The 20,030-nt window shown below is 38.6% G+C and overlaps 1 protein-coding gene across 2 annotated transcripts in view; it reads right to left on the reverse strand.

Moving 5' to 3' along the window:
- Positions 1 to 20,030, reverse strand: part of GLDC (glycine decarboxylase) — a 107,626-nt gene that overhangs the window by 64,590 nt on the left and 23,006 nt on the right. For both annotated transcript variants that reach the window (XM_066257220.1, XM_066257221.1), the window contains 6 exons: positions 18,320 to 18,455; positions 9,181 to 9,345; positions 6,862 to 6,939; positions 5,721 to 5,868; positions 5,200 to 5,396; positions 3,793 to 3,889 (listed from right to left, as the gene is read on the reverse strand). In XM_066257220.1, the coding sequence (XP_066113317.1) occupies positions 3,793 to 3,889; positions 5,200 to 5,396; positions 5,721 to 5,868; positions 6,862 to 6,939; positions 9,181 to 9,345; positions 18,320 to 18,455 (821 nt within the window). The remainder of the gene's footprint in view (positions 1 to 3,792; positions 3,890 to 5,199; positions 5,397 to 5,720; positions 5,869 to 6,861; positions 6,940 to 9,180; positions 9,346 to 18,319; positions 18,456 to 20,030) is intronic.

Consider the following 20,030-nt stretch of genomic DNA (forward strand, 5'->3'; position numbering starts at 1 on the left):
TGGGTTCATTTACATTGTTTATACTTCTATGACCAGGCCTTAAGGGAAGTTCAGTTTTTTAAAAAACCAAGTAGTGTCTTCCTACCTACCTCCATATACATGTCAAAAAAAGAAGGGGGTGGGAGGGTGTTTCAGCTTTGTTTTTGCTCATTAATACAGTCAAGCAAGAATTTGTTTCCAAGTGACCCATTGATTTGTGTAAGCATTTCTGTTTATTTAAATAAAATATATTTGTATTTAAAAAAATCTTGGAAAGGCATTAGGACATCAAAAGAAGTTCAGAAAAACAGAGACAGAAAACTTCAATTTATTTGGTAATTTGGACAAACCATATAATCAGAATACTTAAAGTAATCATCAACTAATGGATGAAAAGATACTCAAAATCATTCATTATTAGGGAAATGCAAATGAACACCACAATGAGATAGAACTTCATATCCACTAGGATGTCTAAAACCAAAAAGACAAGCAATAACAAGTATTAATAAAAATGTGAGACATTAGAACCCTCATACACCGGGGGTGGGAATGTAAAATGGTGCAGCCACTTTGGAAAACAGTCTGGAAGTTCCTCAAATGTTCAACATAAAGTTACCATATGACCCAGCAATTCTATTCCTAGATAGATATCCAAGAGAACTGAAAAAATGTATCTTCACAAAAATCTTACACATGAATGTGTACAGCAGCCTTATTCAAAATACCCCAAAGTGGCCTGACCAGGTGGTGGTACAGTGGATAGAGTGTCAATCTGGGATGCTGAGGACCCAGATTCAATACCCTGAGATTGCCAGCTTGAGTATGGGCTCATCTGGCTTGAGCATAGGATCACTGGCTTGAGCATGGGATCATCAACATGATCCCAAGGTCACTGACTTGAGCCCAAAGGTCACTGGCTTGAGCTACCCTCTCTCCACCAAGGCATATATGAGAAGTAGTCAATGAACAACTAAAGTGATGTAACTACAAGTCAATGCTTCTCATCTCTCTCCCTTCCTGTCTCTGTCTGTCTCTTCCACTCACTTAAAAAAATACCTCAAAGTGGAAACAACTCAAATGTCCATCAATTGATAAGTGGATAGACAAAATGTGGTATACCCATACAATGGAATGTTATTCAGCCATAAAAAAGAATAAAGTACTGATTCATGCTAAAGTATGGATGAACCTTGAAAACACTATGCTAAGTGAAAGAAGCCAGGCAGGAAAAAGTCACATAATCCCATTAATATTAAATATCTAGAATAAGCAAATTCTCAGAGACAGAAAGTAGACAAGTGGTTGCCAGGGCCTGCAGGGAGGGGAGAGAGATGGGGAGTGATTGCTTAATGGGAATGAGTTTCTTTTGGGAGTGATGAAAATGCTCAAGAATGAAATGCTGCTGATGATTGCAAACTTTGCGAAAGTACTATCAACCATTGAACTGCATACTTTAAATGGGTGAATTTTATGGTGAGTTATAGCTCAATAAAACTTCTAATAAAACTATGCCTTAATACACCAGGCTTTAGAAAAAGCTAACATAAAAACCTGCTTGTTGTGGCAGAAGTTGAGAAATAAGAGACTATAAAGAAGAGAATGTGATGGAAATCCAAACAGCTGTAGAAATGTCACAAGTTTATAGAAATCTTTTTAAAATAGAATTCAGTAACTTTCGCAGACTTAGAAAACAACTCTGTACCATCAATGATGCAAAACTAAGAGAATGCCAGTGTAGACTCCATCGTGCTCAAAGGGCAGCCTTGCGAGGAACACAGAGCAGCTACTGGAGTCAAAGACACAGAGTTCCAGGAACAACTCACAAGAGAGCAGTCAGCTTTTAACAAAAGAGAATAATTTCGAGCTTACAAAGAGAATGACACTGGAGTTAGGAGCAATTGTTTAGTGAAACCAATCTTGAAAAGGAAACTCATACAATAAAATAGACAATACAGCAGAGAGTTGAAAGACCTCCCAAGAGAGAAGGTAAAAACCAAACAAGACAGAGTATAGTTACCTGCAGGGTGAACATCACTTTAATAATTGCTGAAAAAGATAGAGATCTTTTATAATCAAGTTAAATAATGAAATATAAACAATACATGAACTGGAAGAAATAAAAAAGCACGTACATAACTTGTTCATTGTAGATAGCCTAAGTTCACTTGGAAAATTAGAAAACCTAATGGAGTTATGACCAAACAAATGCTTCTGGAAAAACATGAGCAAGAAGAATAGGACAGGAGCAGTCTGCTGCAAAGAAAGGGAAAATAGGTAAGTAAGCAGAGAAGTCAACAAATGGAGTATAAACCACAGAAAGTAAAGATATCATACATGTAAAGATCCATGAGATGTCAACAGAAGAAATGCCTATGACAAATGGCTCCTTCCTGTGACACAAGAAGAGCTCTTACCTGAAAAGAAGCAGCCACCTTCCTGAGGCAAAAAAATATTACAAGAAAACCAACTGAAGAAGCAGCTCCAAAGACTAATGGTTTTAGAACATATCATCTGCTGACTCCCTGGAGAGACTTTCTAAAACCTGGTGTCCTTTTTTTTTTTTTTTTTTAAGTTTTTTTTTTCTTTTAATTTTTTATTTATTCATTTTAGAGAGGAGAGGGAAAGACAGACAGAGAGAGAGAGAGAGAGAGAGAGAGGAGAGACAGAGAGAGAGAAGGGGGAGGAGCTGGAAGCGTCAACTCCCATATGTGCCTTGACCAGGCAAGCCCAGGGTTTCAAACCAGCGACCTCAGCATTTCCAGGTCGATGCTTTATCCACTGCGCCACCACAGGTCAGGCAAACCTGGTGTCCTTTTTGCTAATAATGTCCTGAAAGGGAAGAGCACTGTACTGCACACTAAGGTATCTGTGAGATCTCTCTCCTTCTTTAACCATGAATAAAAGAAATAGATCCAGAATCAATCATCTGCTTATAAATGGCCCTCCAGCTGATCCTAGGAGATGGCTGGACATCAGAATATGCCACTCCCCTCAACCTCAGATCACAGGCAACTGCTCTTCTTTTATCCCATCCACTTCAGCAATGCCTCTTATGAGCCCCAGTAAGAATACCCCATGACCGCTACCCGCTTGCAAATCAGGATTATCCTTTCTAGAATGGTCAACTTAAAGGCCCTGGCCAGTGGTTCAGTGGTAGAGCATTAGCCCGGCATGTGGAAGTCCTGGGATCGATTCCCAGTCAGGGCACACAGGAGAAGCACTCATCTGCTTCTCCACCCTTCCCCTTCTCCTTTCTCTCAATCTATCTCTTCCCCTCCCACAGCCAAGGCTCCATTGGAGCAAAGTTGGTCTGGGCACTGAGGATGGTTCCATGGCCACCACCTCAGGTGCTAGAATGGCTCTGGTTATAACAGAGCAACAGCCCAGATGGGCAGAGCATCACCCTGTCTCTTTGCCTCCCTGCTTCTCACTTCAGAAAAATAAAAAAATAAAAGAATAATCAACTTAAGCACCCCCACTTTGCTTTTATCACCCCATCCTGGCGGGCTTCCATCCCAACCTGAAGAGAAAGTGCCCAGTCACCACCCATAATAAACCTGCCCTATGGACAAGAGTGCAAGAGACCCTGAAGTGTGAAGTGCATGCATACACAGAGCACCAGTCAAATATACTATATTTTGGTTCCGACAAGAACCACAAGTCTTCTCTACCAATGAGATCTTAACATTTCCGGTGTATGCACTATTCACTAGGTGGTGCATAAATTAATGAACAAGTAAATGAATGAGTGAGTAGCTCATCTTTGTGGACAGCAAGGCATTCAGGGTTCAGGTCAGGTAGGTGACCTACTTGCGCTGTACAGATGTTACTGGTAGCTCTGTCTCTCCGGATGTGTTGCTCCCTGGTTTGAAGAGCAAGACGGTACACTTCTTTCCCAGTGGCATCTCTGGCCAAGAATAAAACATACAATTAGCACAGGTAGTCATAGCTCTAGGAATTACCATAAATGAACCTGCTTTTTTCCTTTCCAGATTGAAGTCAATTTAGCAAATTTACTTGGGTACAAGGCCACCAAGAAACAATTTCCAAATCATCCTTTTCTAAATAGGACTACTAATTTTTAGTTTTACTTTACTTTCACTCTGAGTTTTTTGGTAGACTCAGGAAAAAGGGACATATCTGACAAATAGCAACTCTATCAGAAATCTGAAGTGACTTTATGGCTATAAGTTAATATGATGTTAATAAACATACCACTTGCTCTAATACAATTTTTAAAATTGTATTATATAAACACAAATATTTAGCTGTCTAATCCATTATTTTATCAAGATTTGGAGTCCATATTCCAGAAATGTAGAAGTTCAATATAAAAATCAGCAGAGAGTAGTTAATATATTAATTTTTTTGAATTAGAAAGCCCTGTGCCTCATCTTGTCTGGTGAAGAGACATCACTGAACAAAACTAATGTAAGCACACTTGAAGCAATGTTATTTTTACACTAAAAAACAAAGTCCTTTGCCTTCCTGGGGCAAATTGTCACATCACCATCACATCATCCACTACTTCAGACTATTCACTTACATTAATAGACCAGCTTTTATGAAAGGTCAAAAAGATCATGCCAGGTTTCCAAATAATAATCATAGTATTTATCTAAATTTTAAAAAATTTTTATAAGCATTTATTTGAGCCAAACTGATGATATATGCCAGAGCACAAGAATTTAAATACTCCCTATATTATCAATCTGAGGAGCTTCATCAATGAGAAGCACTCAAGAAAGTCCATTTGGAAATTATTCCAATGGCCACGTGGCAGGCCTCTAGGAAATATGGCTCTCACTCAGTGTGCATGACAATCTCTCATCGCATTTGTCTGTACACATCTGTATGACATGATAATACCTTTGAAAAAGAAACTAGTTAAATATAGAACACACCTAAAATATTCAGTCTTTCAAGGCATTCTTCAACCTAAATAAATTTATTTATATGACCTCAGAACAAATATGTTATGAATTACACACATACTTTTCAAATACATACAAACTCACGATATTTGAGAAGAGATACTAACTAGTCCAGAGTTCATACTCTAAACAGATTCTCTTCTGAATCTATGTTGTACTTTTCTTTAATCAACCCCAAATGACAGAATTAAGTTTAAAGAACAATCAACAACTTTTGTGATCAAGAGAAGGAGCAGGGCAAACCAATGCCACAATAAACGAGGAGAAACATGAGCTGCTTTACCTTGTTACTCCCACCATTCTTCCAGGCATCATCCTCACCAAGCTTTCTCTGACTGCAAAGAAAGCTGCATGTGGTCCACCATAGCCTAGCGGCACCCCAAATCTCTGGGAGCTACCCAGGGCAATGTCTACGCCGAATTCTCCAGGAGGCCTCAAGATACACAGAGCTAAAAGATCAGTAGCACAGCAAGCCAAACTCTAGAAAGGAAAAAAGAGATAATGGACAAGATTGTTAATTTCCTGGAAAGTAGTGAGAGAACAGCAGTGCTTGAAATGACCTCCCTTTCAGGCAGACTTGCAGAGTTGGTTCTCAATGTGGGAAGTTCACCTAGTCATTCATTCAAAATATATACCGAGTGCCTATTATGTGCCAAAAATCAACAAACAAAGCAAACTTGAATAAAGGAGGTAAGAAGGAGATAGCTTTACCATTCCAGGTGATAACGGTATATACATTAAGATACACCAAAATTAATAATAATAATTCAAAGTTGAGACACACCTCACGTGAGGTTTGCCTACCCCAGTCTGATGGGCTCTCTCCACGAGTTCGGTAAAGTCTTCCACTTTCCCCTCAGTGTCTGGGTACTGGAACAGTACTCCACTGACATCTTTTCCACTGAAGTCCATTTCATCGAGTAACTTGAGCTCAATGAGGACTCCAGCATATCTGGAAAGAGAGAAGACAAAGAACAATCATGGTTTTGGTTTATAAGAGAAAACCAAATTACCTATTGTTTCCTTTCCATAATACAGCATTCATATTCTGTGTCCTTTCTCAGTGTTCTTCCATTGCCCCATCACAGTGAGTGCACACACACACACACACACCCATCTCATACCTGGGCCTTCAGTGGTAACAGGGTTTCACACCAACTCAATTGCATCTAACAGCGCAGCTTCTGTTTTTCTTGTCCACCCTTACCATCCCCCCTTTCCTGTCAGAACCAGCTTCTGAGAGAAAACCAGAAGCATCACCTCCTAGGGCTAAAGAGCCAATCTGTAATAGTAGTACCATTGCTGCCTTCACCTTGGATCAGTCTTAGGTGAATAGAAACCCATCAATAAAATAAGGAGGAGAGCTTCCTTAGGTTCTTAAAAGCATCTCATTCCAATATCTGTGAGAAACCCCTTCTGAAAGGATGGTTGTATGGGTGGGAGAAAGACTACCCAGTTTTTACAAGAAGAAAGTAAATAAACACACCCACAAGTGGTGGTCATGCTCTATTTTTTTTTTATATGATTGCAGTACTAAAATATAATACACTTGCTTCTAGATCATTCTACACCTACAACAGACTACAAAGATGTTTGCTGGAAGACACACGAAACCTTAAAGTTGTGTAAGAGTTTCTTTTTCTTTCTTCCCTCTGTTTTTCAAAGTTTCCGCAACACTGTTCAAATTATTTTAATATTTTACAAAAAGAAAACAAAACAACATGATTATACAAAGCAAAGGCAACTAAAGCCACTGTGTATTTTCTCCTCAATTCTGACTTGTTTTACTTACCAGTGAGATCCTGGGAAGAAAGTGGTACAAAAAATAAAACTCAACAACCCCAATTTAAACCAGGCTCACCTCCAATCAGCTTGGAAGGGAGAAAATCAGCTGAAATGAGTATGACATTATCTCTGAGTTCAAAATATGAATAAAAGCAATTACTTGGCTCGAGTCTGGACGACAGCTATTGTCTGTGGGTGGCAACGAGGGTCAACAAAAAATTTCTTCCTCTTGTTGTGTCTGTTGACAAGGAAATTCAAATTCAAGCATGAACATTAAAGAAATCAGAGTATCCTTTAAGAATGCAAAGCAAAGATGGTGCTTAGAGAAAATCTGAGCCTACTATTGCAGACAAAAAGAGTAGTTCTATGGAAAGTAACCTCACAGGGTGATCTGATCAGAAAGTCCTAACTGGGCAGGTCCTGGTGGTTAGTCATGCCCTAAGCACATGAAATCTTTATTTTTATTTATTTATTTATTTATTTATTTTATTTTACAGAGACAGAGAGAGGGATAGACAGGGACAGACAGACAGGAATGGAGAGATGAGAAGCATCAATCATTAGTTTTTCGTTGCGCACTGCGGCACCATAGTTGTTCATTGATTGCTTTCTCATATGTGCCTTGATCACGAGCCTTCAGCAGACCGAGTAACCCCTTGCTTGAGCCAGCAACCTTGGGTCCAGGCTGGTGAGCTTTTGCTCAAACCAGATGAGCCTGCGCTCAAGCTGGCGACCTCGGGGTCTCGAACCTGGGTCCTCGGCATCCCAGTCCAATGCTCTATCCACTGCGCCACTGCCTGGTCAGGCAACATGAAACCTTTAGTAAAAGGTTTATCTTTGCCTTTAGTAAGCCCTGTCCATTGTTTCTGTGCAGCTAGATTAACAGGCCTTTAGAATAAACCCTAACCTATTTCAAGAAAGCACATCATCTTGTTAACTATCCTGTAATCCAGTGGTGGTCAACCTGATCCCTACTGCCCACTAGTGGGTGTTCCAGCTTTCATGGTGGGCGGTAGCGGAGCAACCAAAGTATAAATAAAAAGATAGATTTAACTATAGTAAGTTGTTTTATAAAGATTTATTCTGCCAAACTTGGCAAAAATTTGACATAAAGTACTTCGTAAGTAATTATTATTGTATGCTTTAACTTGCTGTAATTCTGCTTTATAAATTTTTTTTTTTTTTTTTTTTGTATTTTTTCTGAAGCTGGAAATGGGGAGAGACAGTCAGACAGACTCCCGCATGCGCCCCACCGGGATCCACCCGACACACCCACCAAGGGGCGACGCTCTGCCCACCAGGGTGTGATGCTCTGCCCCTCCGGGGCGTCGCTCCGCTGCGACCAGAGCCACTCCAGCGCCTGGGGCAGAGGCCAAGGAGCCATCCCCAGCACCCGGGCCATCTTTGCTCCAATGGAGCCTCGGCTGCAGGAGGGGAAGAGAGAGACAGAGAGGAAGGAGAGGGGGAGGGATGGAGAAGCAGATGGGCACCCCTCCTGTGTGCCCTGGCCGGGAATCGAACCCGGGACTTCTGCACACCAGGCTGACGCTCTACCACTGAGCCAACTGGCCAGGGCCTGCTTATAAATTTTATAAAGTAAAGTTACTTCCCTACTTTATAAATCACCATTACTGTGGAACCGGTAGGCGATTAGAAAATTTTACTACTAACAGAGATACAAAAGTGGGCGGTAGGTATAAAAAGGTTGACTACCCCTGCTATAATCCAATCCCTGCCTTGCTTTTCTCACCTCCAGGTGATCTTCCTTAGTTCCCACCTTAACTTCATATCCATAAAAGAAGCTGCAATCCTGTTATTCTCCCAAGCATTTGAGGTCTTGTTTCCTGGCATATGCTGTCAGTTTGACTCAAATAAAATTCTTTACTGGTGTGGACAATTCTTACATTGACAGTATAAAAAATACTGGGTCATCAATGACTAATAATAACCCTTACTGAATAGATTTCCACTGAAATCCAATTCCAATCTTATTTAGCAAAATCAGTGGTGGTGGATGGGAAAGAAGATGGATGAGGAAGAGAAATGATGAAAATAAGTGAAAAGCTAAGAATCATAACCAGAGGAGTGGGTGGGCAGCATTCCTCTGTAGCTGTCCATCCAGGACAGGAGGAAGAGCCTGAACCTCCCCCTACCAGGGCTACTTGGGAAGCAGAAGGGCCTGCTGAGCAAGTTTGGAGCTCACCACCACTCAAATCTGTGGAAGCCAAGAAAGAGACTTACATGGGCGAGCCCAGAAGCACAAAACCTCAGATACACCATAAATGTGGGCGGATTTCCCAACGATGACCATCTACATGAGAACTGCAGAGCAATTATTAACTAACCACAGTATGACCCAGCAATTCTACCTTTCGAAATGCATCTCTATTCTATAGGAAAAAATCAGAGCTTTTGACCCAAAGGAGAAGAACTGGAAGATGTCCATTACCCTGACAGAGTCTCCTGCTGGAACTCTCACCTGTGGCACAGCTGCATTGCTTCTGCAGCCGCAGTCGCCTCATCCAGCAGGGATGCGTTGGCCATGTCCATGCCTGTGATGTCACACACCATGGTCTGGTAATTCAGTAAACTCTCCAGTCTCCCCTGAGACACCTCTGGCTGATACGGAGTATACTGGGTGAGCCTGTGAGGAACACAAAAGGCCATGTCCATACTGTGACTCTACTATTCAGAAAAAGTCATGAAATGTCTTCATTTTAGAATGTACTACCTGAAATTTAAGTTTGCCTTTCTTAAGAATTATATAATAGATCAGTAAGTTTCCCTTTTGGCCTCTATAAGGAAGCTCAGAATTAAGTCGTAGTAACGATATTCTTTGGGGATAATCAGTACTTACTTTTTCTATTCCTCTAAGTGATTTCTTAGTTTTACATTTCTATTTTAATGATTTTACTGTATGTATGTGCTTTATTGTAAGCTGTATCTTACAATCCACTTGAGCCTACCTATAATAGTATAAACAGAAATTTTTATTTTATAATACGTAAGTATTCAAGAATCTACTATCTAGAAGAAGAGGGAAGTAAAGAGGGGCAAATATATACCTCACATAGGTGGGATATAAAATTGAGACTCATGGACACAGATAAAAAAAGAAGTGATTACGGGGTGGTGTGAGAGGGAAGTAAAAAGGGACAAATATACAGGGAAGGAAAATGATTTGACTTTGGGTGAGGGGCAAACAACACAATCAACAACTCAAATGCTATAGAGATGTTCACCTGAAATCTATGTACTTTTATTGATCAGCGTCACCCATTAAATTTAATTTCTAAGTAATAAAAATTGAATGTACTATCTAGTACTCAAAACTTGTTTACTGGAGAGAGAATCTTTGTTTTAAACTAACCAGAAGTTCGACATGTTCCTAAGAAATTAATAGGCTTATTTAAAAGTTCTCATTATTTAGTTATTAAGAGTTTATGGACATTAACCCCATAGCTATTAAAACTCAAAGATAAAAATGGTTAGAGGCAGCATAAACATGAATTCTAATCTTATCTCCTCCAGTTATTAACCAAAATGTTTCTTTCTTTATTTCTTTTGTGTGTGTGTGTGTGTATGAGAGACAGAGAGAGGAACAGACAGGGACAGACAGACAAGAAGGTTAAGATGAGACGCATCAACTCATAGATAAGGCACCTTATTTGTTCATTGACTGCTTTTTCATACGTGCCTTGACGGGGGGAAGAGGGTTTGGGGGGGGGACTCTAGCCTATCCAGTGAACCCTGGCTCAAGCCAGCAACCTTGGCCTTCAAGCCAGCGACCCTTGGTCTCAAGCCAGTGACCATGTGGTCATATCTGTGATCCCATGCTCAAGCCAGTGACCCCGCACTCAAGCTGGCGACCTCGGGATTTTGAACCTGGGTCCTCAGCATCCCAGCCACCCACTGCGCCACCCCCTGGTCAAACCAAAAATTTTGCTTTAGATATGTGAGCTAACCCACTCAGAAGCTTCATCCTTTTTTCCTTTCCTTTATTTCTTTATTCATCATACAAATATTTACCACATGCTTACTAAGAAAAATTTGATAGCTTCTAATGATGCCTAATAAGCACATGGATAACAAATAGTACCTGATCTCCAGAATACATTGTAATGGGGCAAAAATAAAATTATTTCAGAGTGAATATATTAAAGAAAATTAAATAAGGTGTGTCCCTGCCTGATAGCTCAGTAGATACAGCGTCATCGTGGTGTGCTGAGATCACAGGTTCAATCCTGGATCATGGCATGTACAAGAAGCAGTCAGTGAGTGTACAACTAAATGGAATAACTAAGTGGAACAAGTTGATACTTCTCTCTCTTTCTCTCCCTTTCCCTTTTATCTTCCTCCCTTTCCTCTCTCTCTCTCTCTCTCTCTCTCTCTCTCTCTCATCAATGAGGGAAAAGGAAAAGAAGGTGATAAATTAGAGGGTGACTGAGGACTTATGACAGAGCTGCTTTTTCTTTACCAAGAATCCATTTCACCGAAGTGGGTCAGATTGGAGTCCATGCTCCCATATGTGATTGACATTGTTTCATATCTCCATTGTTTGTTCTTTCCACAGTAGAGGATTTGGGGAAATTTTTAGGTGTTTGGTTTTCATTTTTTTAAGCCCTTTTTCTTTCTCTCCTGTTCTGGTAATCATGTTCAGGATATTGCCATCTATCTTTTCTTTTTCTCTTTTGAAGTCTTTGCAATCAAATGTCTTCTTACCAGTGAGGGAAAACTGGGTTGGGAAGTTTGCCTTACCAAGCAGTCCAATGTCAGGACAGAAATAATTTTACTGAAACTTTTATTGGTGTGTAGAAGTGTGTGTGCATGTGTATACAGAGCAGAGTGAATTTTTGCTTCAGTTAACTCCTTGAACAGCATGGTTTAGGAATTGTAAGCCAGTTGGCCAGATTCTATGTGGGTGGTGAACTGGAATGAACGAGGCACACAATACTTGATGCAGACAAAGTAGAAAGGGAATCTGAGCAGAAGTGGAGTCACACAGAAGACATAGACAAAGGGCAATTGTGACCTCAGATTAAATAAGACTTTCACACAGAGCAGGGCCAGCCACCATGAAGACATATATTTAGACTGCCTGGCTGGCATGAAACTTTCATTTTACACACAATCATTATTTGACAAATAGATGCACAAACTTTCACACACACACACATACATACATACATACCAGCCAGTCCATCTAATAAATGGGAAAGAGTCAGTATATCCATAAAGATAGATATAGAATATACAATAAGGAGACAGAGAGAGAGCAATGCTCCAGAGAATTCCTCACAGCACTAAATTTAATATTGAAAAACGAGCAACAAAATGTCTACTAGACGAATGATTACATAGACAATTGCATATATTACTATGCATTCATTAAAAAAGATGTGCAAAAGAGTATCTACTGACATGAAAAAATGCTCATGATATATTAATTTTAAAAGTTAAATTTTTAAAAAAATTAAATGTAAATACCATGATACCATTTTTGTAAATTTGAAATGACAAATCAATAAAAATGTAAACATTGGCTTTCTGTGGGTGGTGAGATTAACTGTAATTTTTACTTTCTTTTAATTTTATGTTCCAAATGTTAAAAATATCAGCTACCATATATTAACCATATTCTATGTGTCAGGAACATAGTCACAAACTTCTGAGTATCTTTCCTTTTAAGATTTTTAAATTTTTATTTTATGGGGGTTGGGGGAGAGTATCAACTCATAGCTGCTTCATTTAGTTGTTCATTGCTTACTTGTCGTCTGTGCCCTCACTGGGCAAGCTCAGGGTTTCATAACAGTGACCTCAGCAGTCCAGGTTGATGCCCTATCCACCGAGCCACCACAGGCCAGGCTTTTCTGATTATCTTAGACACGTTCATCTTTTCAGTCTTTTTCTTTTTCTCTTTTGTGATGAGCACACTCAAGAATGCTGCCTATTTTTCTTTTTTCCTTTTTCTTCTTGATTATGCCTTTTCTTTATACATTCCTTTTTTCTCCAACTTTCTTGAGGTATATAACTGATAAATAAAATTGTATATATATAAAGTGTACAATGTGATGATTTGATCTTGTATATTTTGTAAATTATTACAATTGGGTTAATTGATTTCAGTCTCTTTTCCACATCATAATCCTATTCGTATTTAAAGTAAGATTATACTCTGTGTATAATTTTGTAGCTTGATTTCCCTTCCATTAATATTATTCCACAGGCAGTTACTGATAACTTTAAATATTATTCAACAACATAATTTTTGTTGTTATGTGGTATTAAATCATTTTATTTATAATTTATTTAACAAGTCCCCTCAGGTTGAATATTATTTGTGGTTTTAAATATTAAAAATAGTGAACAGCCTCATCTTTGTACTATTTCCTTAGGATAAATTTCTAGAAATGAAATTTTGAATTATGTGATAATTTTCAGGCTTTCACTACATATTTCCATTTTCCTCTCTAGAAAGACCTTACCTAGTACTCCCTTACCTAGTCCAATGTTCCAATGTTTCCCTGTATGTTCACACACAAGAAAGCAGCCCTGGGTTTAAACCTTACTTCTTTAACTTTCTACCTATTAACTGAGACAAGTAACTAAAACATTCTCTGCCAATTTTTCTTGGTGATCAGTGGAGTTAACAACACCTATGTTATATTTTTTTAGTACTCAAGTGAGATTAAAATTGAAATTCAATATATTATATTTTAAAATATATTTAAAAATGGTAAAATCCTGTCAAAATGTTGGTTATTTTAAAAACTTGTTTTTTATCCTTTTATCCTTTTTTTTTGGCCCTTAATGCCTGACCTGCATGGCACAGTGGATAAAGCATTGACCTGGAATGCTGAGGTTGCTGGTTCAAAACTCTGGGCTCGCCTGGTCAAGGCACATAAGGGAGTTGATGCTTCCTGCTCTTTCCCCTCTTTTTTCTCTCTCTTTCTCTCTACTCTCTTTCTAAAACTGAATAAAAATTTTTTTAATCTTTAAAAAATAAATAAAATTAAAAGACTTTTCCTAAAGAATTTATTCATAGTTCTACTCATATATTACTAGATATTTCTACTTGGAAACTATTTTTTTTCCTGGAAATTCATCATATCCCATATCAGCTTCATATTTCCTGTTCTTTTTCTTTTGTAAAATATGTTTTCTGCCCTGGCCAGTTGGCTCAGTTGTAAAGCATCGGCCCAGCATGTGGAAGTCCCGGGTTCGATTTCCGGTCAGGGCACACACAGGAGAAGTGACCATCTGCTTCTCACACCCACCCCCCCCGACTTGTCTCTCTCTTCCCCTCCCACAGTCATGGCTAAAATGGTTTGAGCAAAGTTGGCCCCAGGCACTGAGGCTGGCTCCATGGCCTCACTTCAGGTGCTAAAATAGCTCAATTGCCAAACAATGGAGCAGCGGCCCAGACAGGCAGAGTATCACCTTGTAGTGTGGGCTTGCCAGGTAGATCTTGGTTGGGGTATATGCAAGGGTCTGTCTCTGCCTCCTCACCTTCCACTTAATTAAAAAAAATTTTTTTCATTGATTGAGAGAGGCAGAGATAGAGAAAGAGAGAGGGGAAGAGGGACAGAGAAAGAAAGCATCACTTGTTTCACTCAGTTGGTTTATTTAGTTGTTCACTCATTGATTTGTTCTCCTATGTGCCCTTACTGGGAAGCCAAACCCATGACCTCTGGTGTGCCAGGTCCACCTAATTTACTGAGTCACCCGGCCCGGGCCACATTCCCTAGTTTTTCTCCAACCAAGTCCCAAGAAAATTTCTCTTTCTGGATATTCTTATTCCCTGAAAGGCATCACTATTCTGTCAACTCTCAAGGAAGAAACTCTGATTTTTTTTAGCCCTAAATAGTGACCAAATGCTATTAGTCTTCTTTCCTACTTCCTATATTCACCCCCTTTCTTCTGTGTTGTCATACTAGCCAGCACAGTGCTTAAAATAGGAAATTATCGAACATTTGTGGTGCGTGTGTGTATTTGACTGAGCCACCTGGCCAGGGCCACATTCCCTAGTCTTTATCCAACTAGGTCCCAAGAAAATTAGTTTCTCTTCTTGAATATGCAAGTGTGTATATTTGACTCTCCTGCCTAAATGAAATGGCTCCCTATTACCTGCAGGAGGAAGCTCCAAACCTCTCAAGCACAGTCCTTCATATCTGAGACTGTATTATTCCTTCCATTACAGCCTTTGAGATTAACTATTCCTCTCTCTTTTGCTCAGACTTTCTCTTCTTGCTCAAGCTTTATGTAAGTCCAAGCTGAGACTGATGCTTATTAGAGAGTTTTAAAACTGTTCTCTTGCAAAGATGTCAAATATATAAACCCACTTTCTTTTACTTATAAACTTTAATAATCTACGGGTTTTTATACTACTAAAATAAAAAATACATTAATGCCCTTCATAATAATCTGTTAAAGGACTCTTAGACTGTTGAGTTTCAAACAGGGATATATAAAAAAAAACCTCATTTGAGGAGAAAAATGCTAGCACAGGGCTGCCATCTTGCATACAAGGGTTTAGTCATCTCAACAATTAGGCAAAACACAGTGATTAAGAAAATATGTTTCTGATCTATAATGTTTATGTTCCAATTAACTATTCAACTCAATTAGTTGTGGTTTCTAGATGTGTTAAAAAACAAAAAAGTATCCGCATATCCAAGAAAGCATTTTGTCCTGTTTTAAATAGGATGCTTGATGTATTCAAATGGAATTAATATTATTCCAAAATAATAAGTATTCTCTATGATTTTGGCTGTGACTTTCCTTTGGAATTGAGAAAAGGGGAGGCAGTGGGGGGTTTTGTAGTAAGACAAATATTCATGAGATTCTCTCATTTTAATCCAGTGCCAAAGTTACACAAAACAGAAATAGCCACAAAGAAAATATAAACTTTTTTACACTTAGTTTACTGATGTTATCAGTAGTCAAAAATTTGGAATAGTGGACCTCATAAAATAAATTCTAGAGCTGATGTAAATTTTCTTGTAAGAGCCCAAATGTTTGTATTCTTTTGAGGCTATGTTGTCCATTTATTTTCACCTCACGTCACCGGAATTTGTTGGTTCCATCTCTATGGAAACCATTAAGAGGGGTGGTGAAGTTTACCACCCTCATGTGCACAGCTCTCCCTATCACTGCTGGCAGTAGCACCCTCTGGTTCAGATCTGCTTTCGGAGAACAGAAAGAATTAATATTTAAACAGTACCCAAAAACTAGGACTGAAAAGAATATTGTCTCCCTCTTACATTGCTGGTGGCTTCTAAACTAAATGAACACATCAGCTCACAGCCAGGAAACAATATGGTGAATATTCTGTAAGGCCACTGGCCAGTACTCAGACAGCTGGAACACTGTCGCCCATCTGCGCACTTTCGCAGCTTATTTTGTAATGGGGAAGAAAGACCGCTTGCTTTTAAAATCAAACTTGGAGTTTACCATTCAAACTTTTACCCATACCACAGTGGAAAGTTGCCCTCAGCAATACAAATACTTTCATACACACAACAAAAGCAGAAAAACTAGTTTTTCAACGTTTCTTTCCTGATCTGTTATTAATAAAGAAATGGAGCATATTGTAATTAAGAGTTCTGGACAGGGATGCCAACAGACCTCGCTCCCAAAATGGTGCGGCACAAATAGCTGCATCTAGGACAAAGCACTTTCACCAACCAGGACTACCTTTGTTCTTGTGCAAAAGCAGACAAAGATGCAAAGGTGCTATGCTCCCCATGCAGCTTAACTTATGCTGTGAGCTAAACAAATGCCTTGGTCCTCAGAACTACAGGTCTGCATTTGAGGCAGCAGATGAGGGCTGGCTCTGCTGATGGCAAACACATTCCCTCACTCACAGATCTAAACACACAGAAACCAGTTATACTTGTGGGTGATAATGGGAGAGCATAAGTTCACATGTCATAAGTAGTTGCCACCACCTGTCTATTCATAGTATTAAGAACACTTTGTGCCAGGTTTGAAAGTAAGTAGGGTATTTTCAGGTTTACTTTCCAAAATGTCAAAATTGTTGCCCTGGCCAGGTAGTTCAGTTGGTTAGAGTATCATCCCGATATATCAAGGTTGTGGGTTTGATCTCTGGTCAGGGTGCATACAGGAATAAATAGACAAATGCATAAATATGTGGAACAACAAATTGATGTATCTCTCTCTCTCTCTCTCTCTCTCTCTCTAAAGCCAATAAAATAAAATAAAAAATAAATAAAATGTCAAAATTGTCAAAGTTTATATTCTTAGATGAGTTTGCATATCTCTGTCTCTGTGTGCTTTAGAGGTGACTGAATATTTTAAATACAAAATAAGAGCCTCAGCAAAATATTTGCAATATTGCAGCATCCAGCAATACATTAAAAAAGTCATACACCATGATGAACTGGGATTTATTCCAGGAATGCAAGGTTGGTACAATATTCGTAAATCAATAAATGTGATACACCACATAAACAAGGTAAAGGGTAAAAGTCACATGTTCCTATCAATAGATGCATAAAAAACATTTGATAAGACCCAGCTCCCATTTATAATAAAAACTTTCAGCAAAGTGGAAATAGAGAAAATATACTTCAATGTAATAAAGACTATATATGACAAACCCACAGCCAACATCATACTCAACAGGCAAAAACTAAAAGCATTTCCCTTAAGATCAGACACAAGACAAGGTGTCTGCATTCACCACCCTTATTTACTAGTACTAAAAGTCCTCGCCACAGCAATCAGAAAAGAAGAAATAAAAGACATCCAAATTGGAAAAGATGAAGTAAAACTGTTATTATTTGCAAATGACATGATACTATACATAGAGAATCCTAAATATACCACCAAAAAACTAATAGAACTGAATGAATTCAGAAAAGTAGCAGGATATATCCAGAAACCAATTGCATTTGGATACACTAATCAGAAAGAGGAACTAAGAACACAATCCCATTTACAATGGCATTAAAAATTAATAAATAAAATACCTAGAAATAAATTTAACCGAGGATGTAAAAGACCTATACTCAAAAATTACAAGAACTGCCTGACCAGTGGCTCAGTGTAGAGCATCAGACTGGGATGTGGAGGACCCAGGTTCGAGACCCCAAGGTCGCCAGCTTGAGTGCGGGCTCATCTGGTTTGAGCAAAGCTCACCAGCTTGGACCCAAGGTCCCTGGCTTGAGCAAGGGGTTACTTGGTCTGCTGTAGCTCCATGGTCAAGGCACATATGAGAAAGCAATCAATGAACAACTAAGGTGTTGCAACGAAAAACTGATGATTGATGTTTCTCATCTCTCTCCCTTCCTGTCTGTCTGTTCCTATCTGTCCCTCTCTCTGACTCTCTCTGTCTCTCCCACAAAAAAAAAAATTATAAGAACTGAATAAAGAAACTGAAGAAGATACAAATAAGTGGAAAACATATATAATGTTCATGGATAGGAAGGAAATTTCCCAAGCCAAAGGAAGCCAGGTAGGTTTCTAGAGGTTATAGACAGCATGAATACAGTTGTCAATGGATAAGTTCTAGACTACAAGGGGATGTGGGAAAATAGAGAGAATTATGTAAATTAAATTATAATACTTCTGTTTTTAATCAAATAATACATTACCATCCTGAGTTTTCCAGTAAGTTCCGCAAAATAGCCTGTGGCACTGAGCAATTATAATAGCCCATGCCAATATACGATCTCCAGATCTGGTTTTTGCTGGAAATTGCACGTATAGTTGCAAGGATTTCATTTTCACCTAATTATAGGAAAGAGAGAAATGTTACAGAGAGAAAATGTCTCAAAAGAGAACTCTATAGTTTTAAACCCTCATTTTAAACCCCAAAACAGTTATATGGAAAATATAAGAATTGTCCCCCTTCCCACACAACATTCATATAACAACAAAATAATAAGCAATATATGCAGAAATCTGAAAAAAAAAAACAAAAAAAAAAAAAACCCCAAACAACACAGAATTACTCCTCAAGTTTGGTACTTCATAATTTTTTAGGAGAGGGGAGGGCTCTTCTTTTGGCTTTTTCAGAATTGACAAAATTGTCCAATTTTAACACTTGTCTCAATCCAGGTTTCTGCTATTTCCTTTAAATAAAAATTCTCTTTTTCTTGGTAAAATATTGTTTTCACCTTTAAATTGAGTTATAATAGTTTATATAAGTTACAATAATACATGGCCTACATTTTTCTCTAAAATTACTCTACTACCTCTAATACTTTTTTTTTATGTCACTGAAAGAGCTCCTTATAAAAAGCCCTTCACCCAACAACATAAAAGATCCACGTGAGTTTTTAACCAGCATTCCCACTAGGGTACTTAGGTGATTAGGTAAGAATTAGTTAAATTTTTGGGTGCAGGTGAGACTATTTGGAGTCATTCATATAACAACAAAATAATAATAGCATCTGACATTTTTAGTGTCTGCTTTTTGCCAGGAATTGTACCAAACGCTTTTCACGCAGCTTAGAACACTAATGCTTGTAAAGGATCACTCACCAAAGACTATATTGCTTTAATGAAAGAGTTACAACCCAGTCTGTCTAAGTCCACCTTCCATACCTTCCCCCCTGGGCCAGGTTCGGACCTGTTAAATGTATAGCACTTATACTGAAAGATACTTTCTAGATACAATTGACCTTGTATGGCTCTTTCTCTACCCCTCTGCATATAGATCATGCTACTAAAATTTAACTGAAATTTAACCACATGGGCAAATACCTGGCTCCTTTAAGATCTTAGGGACTCACTCACTTAAGTTGTGCAATTGATTTCATTTTATTGTTACTATGTCAGAGAAAAATCTAGGTCCTGCAATCTCTAAGATGGCAAGCTGGATAAGAAGATGCTTCACATAGTTTTCACCCTACTAAGCTCTGTATGAGTACTATTATCATTAACCCTCTCTACTCTCAATGAAAACACTTTCACACTCCAACCCACCCTCCCACTCCACATGCTTTCACAGGAAATAAATTCACAAGAGATGTGCCATTTTGTCAGACTGGGTTAAGAAAAAAGAGAACAGTTTTGGGTGTTTTATAAAGATTTATTTGTTAATTTTACAGAAAGAGGGAGGTGGGAACGAGGAGTATCAACTCACAGTTGCTTCACTTTAGTTTTTCATTGATTGCTTGTCATATGTGCCTTGACCAAGCAAGCCCAGGTTTTGAACCAGCAATTTCAGCATTCCAGGTCAACGCTTTATCCACTGCGTCACCACAGATTAGGCAAGAGGACAGTTTTGTAAACACCAGCTTCATGAGTAAATATAATCCAACTGCCTTCTGATGGGCAATCTTGCCTTCTTTAATTAAA

Source organism: Saccopteryx bilineata, chromosome 2, assembly GCF_036850765.1.
Source record: "Saccopteryx bilineata isolate mSacBil1 chromosome 2, mSacBil1_pri_phased_curated, whole genome shotgun sequence".
Lineage (NCBI taxonomy): Eukaryota > Metazoa > Chordata > Mammalia > Chiroptera > Emballonuridae > Saccopteryx > Saccopteryx bilineata.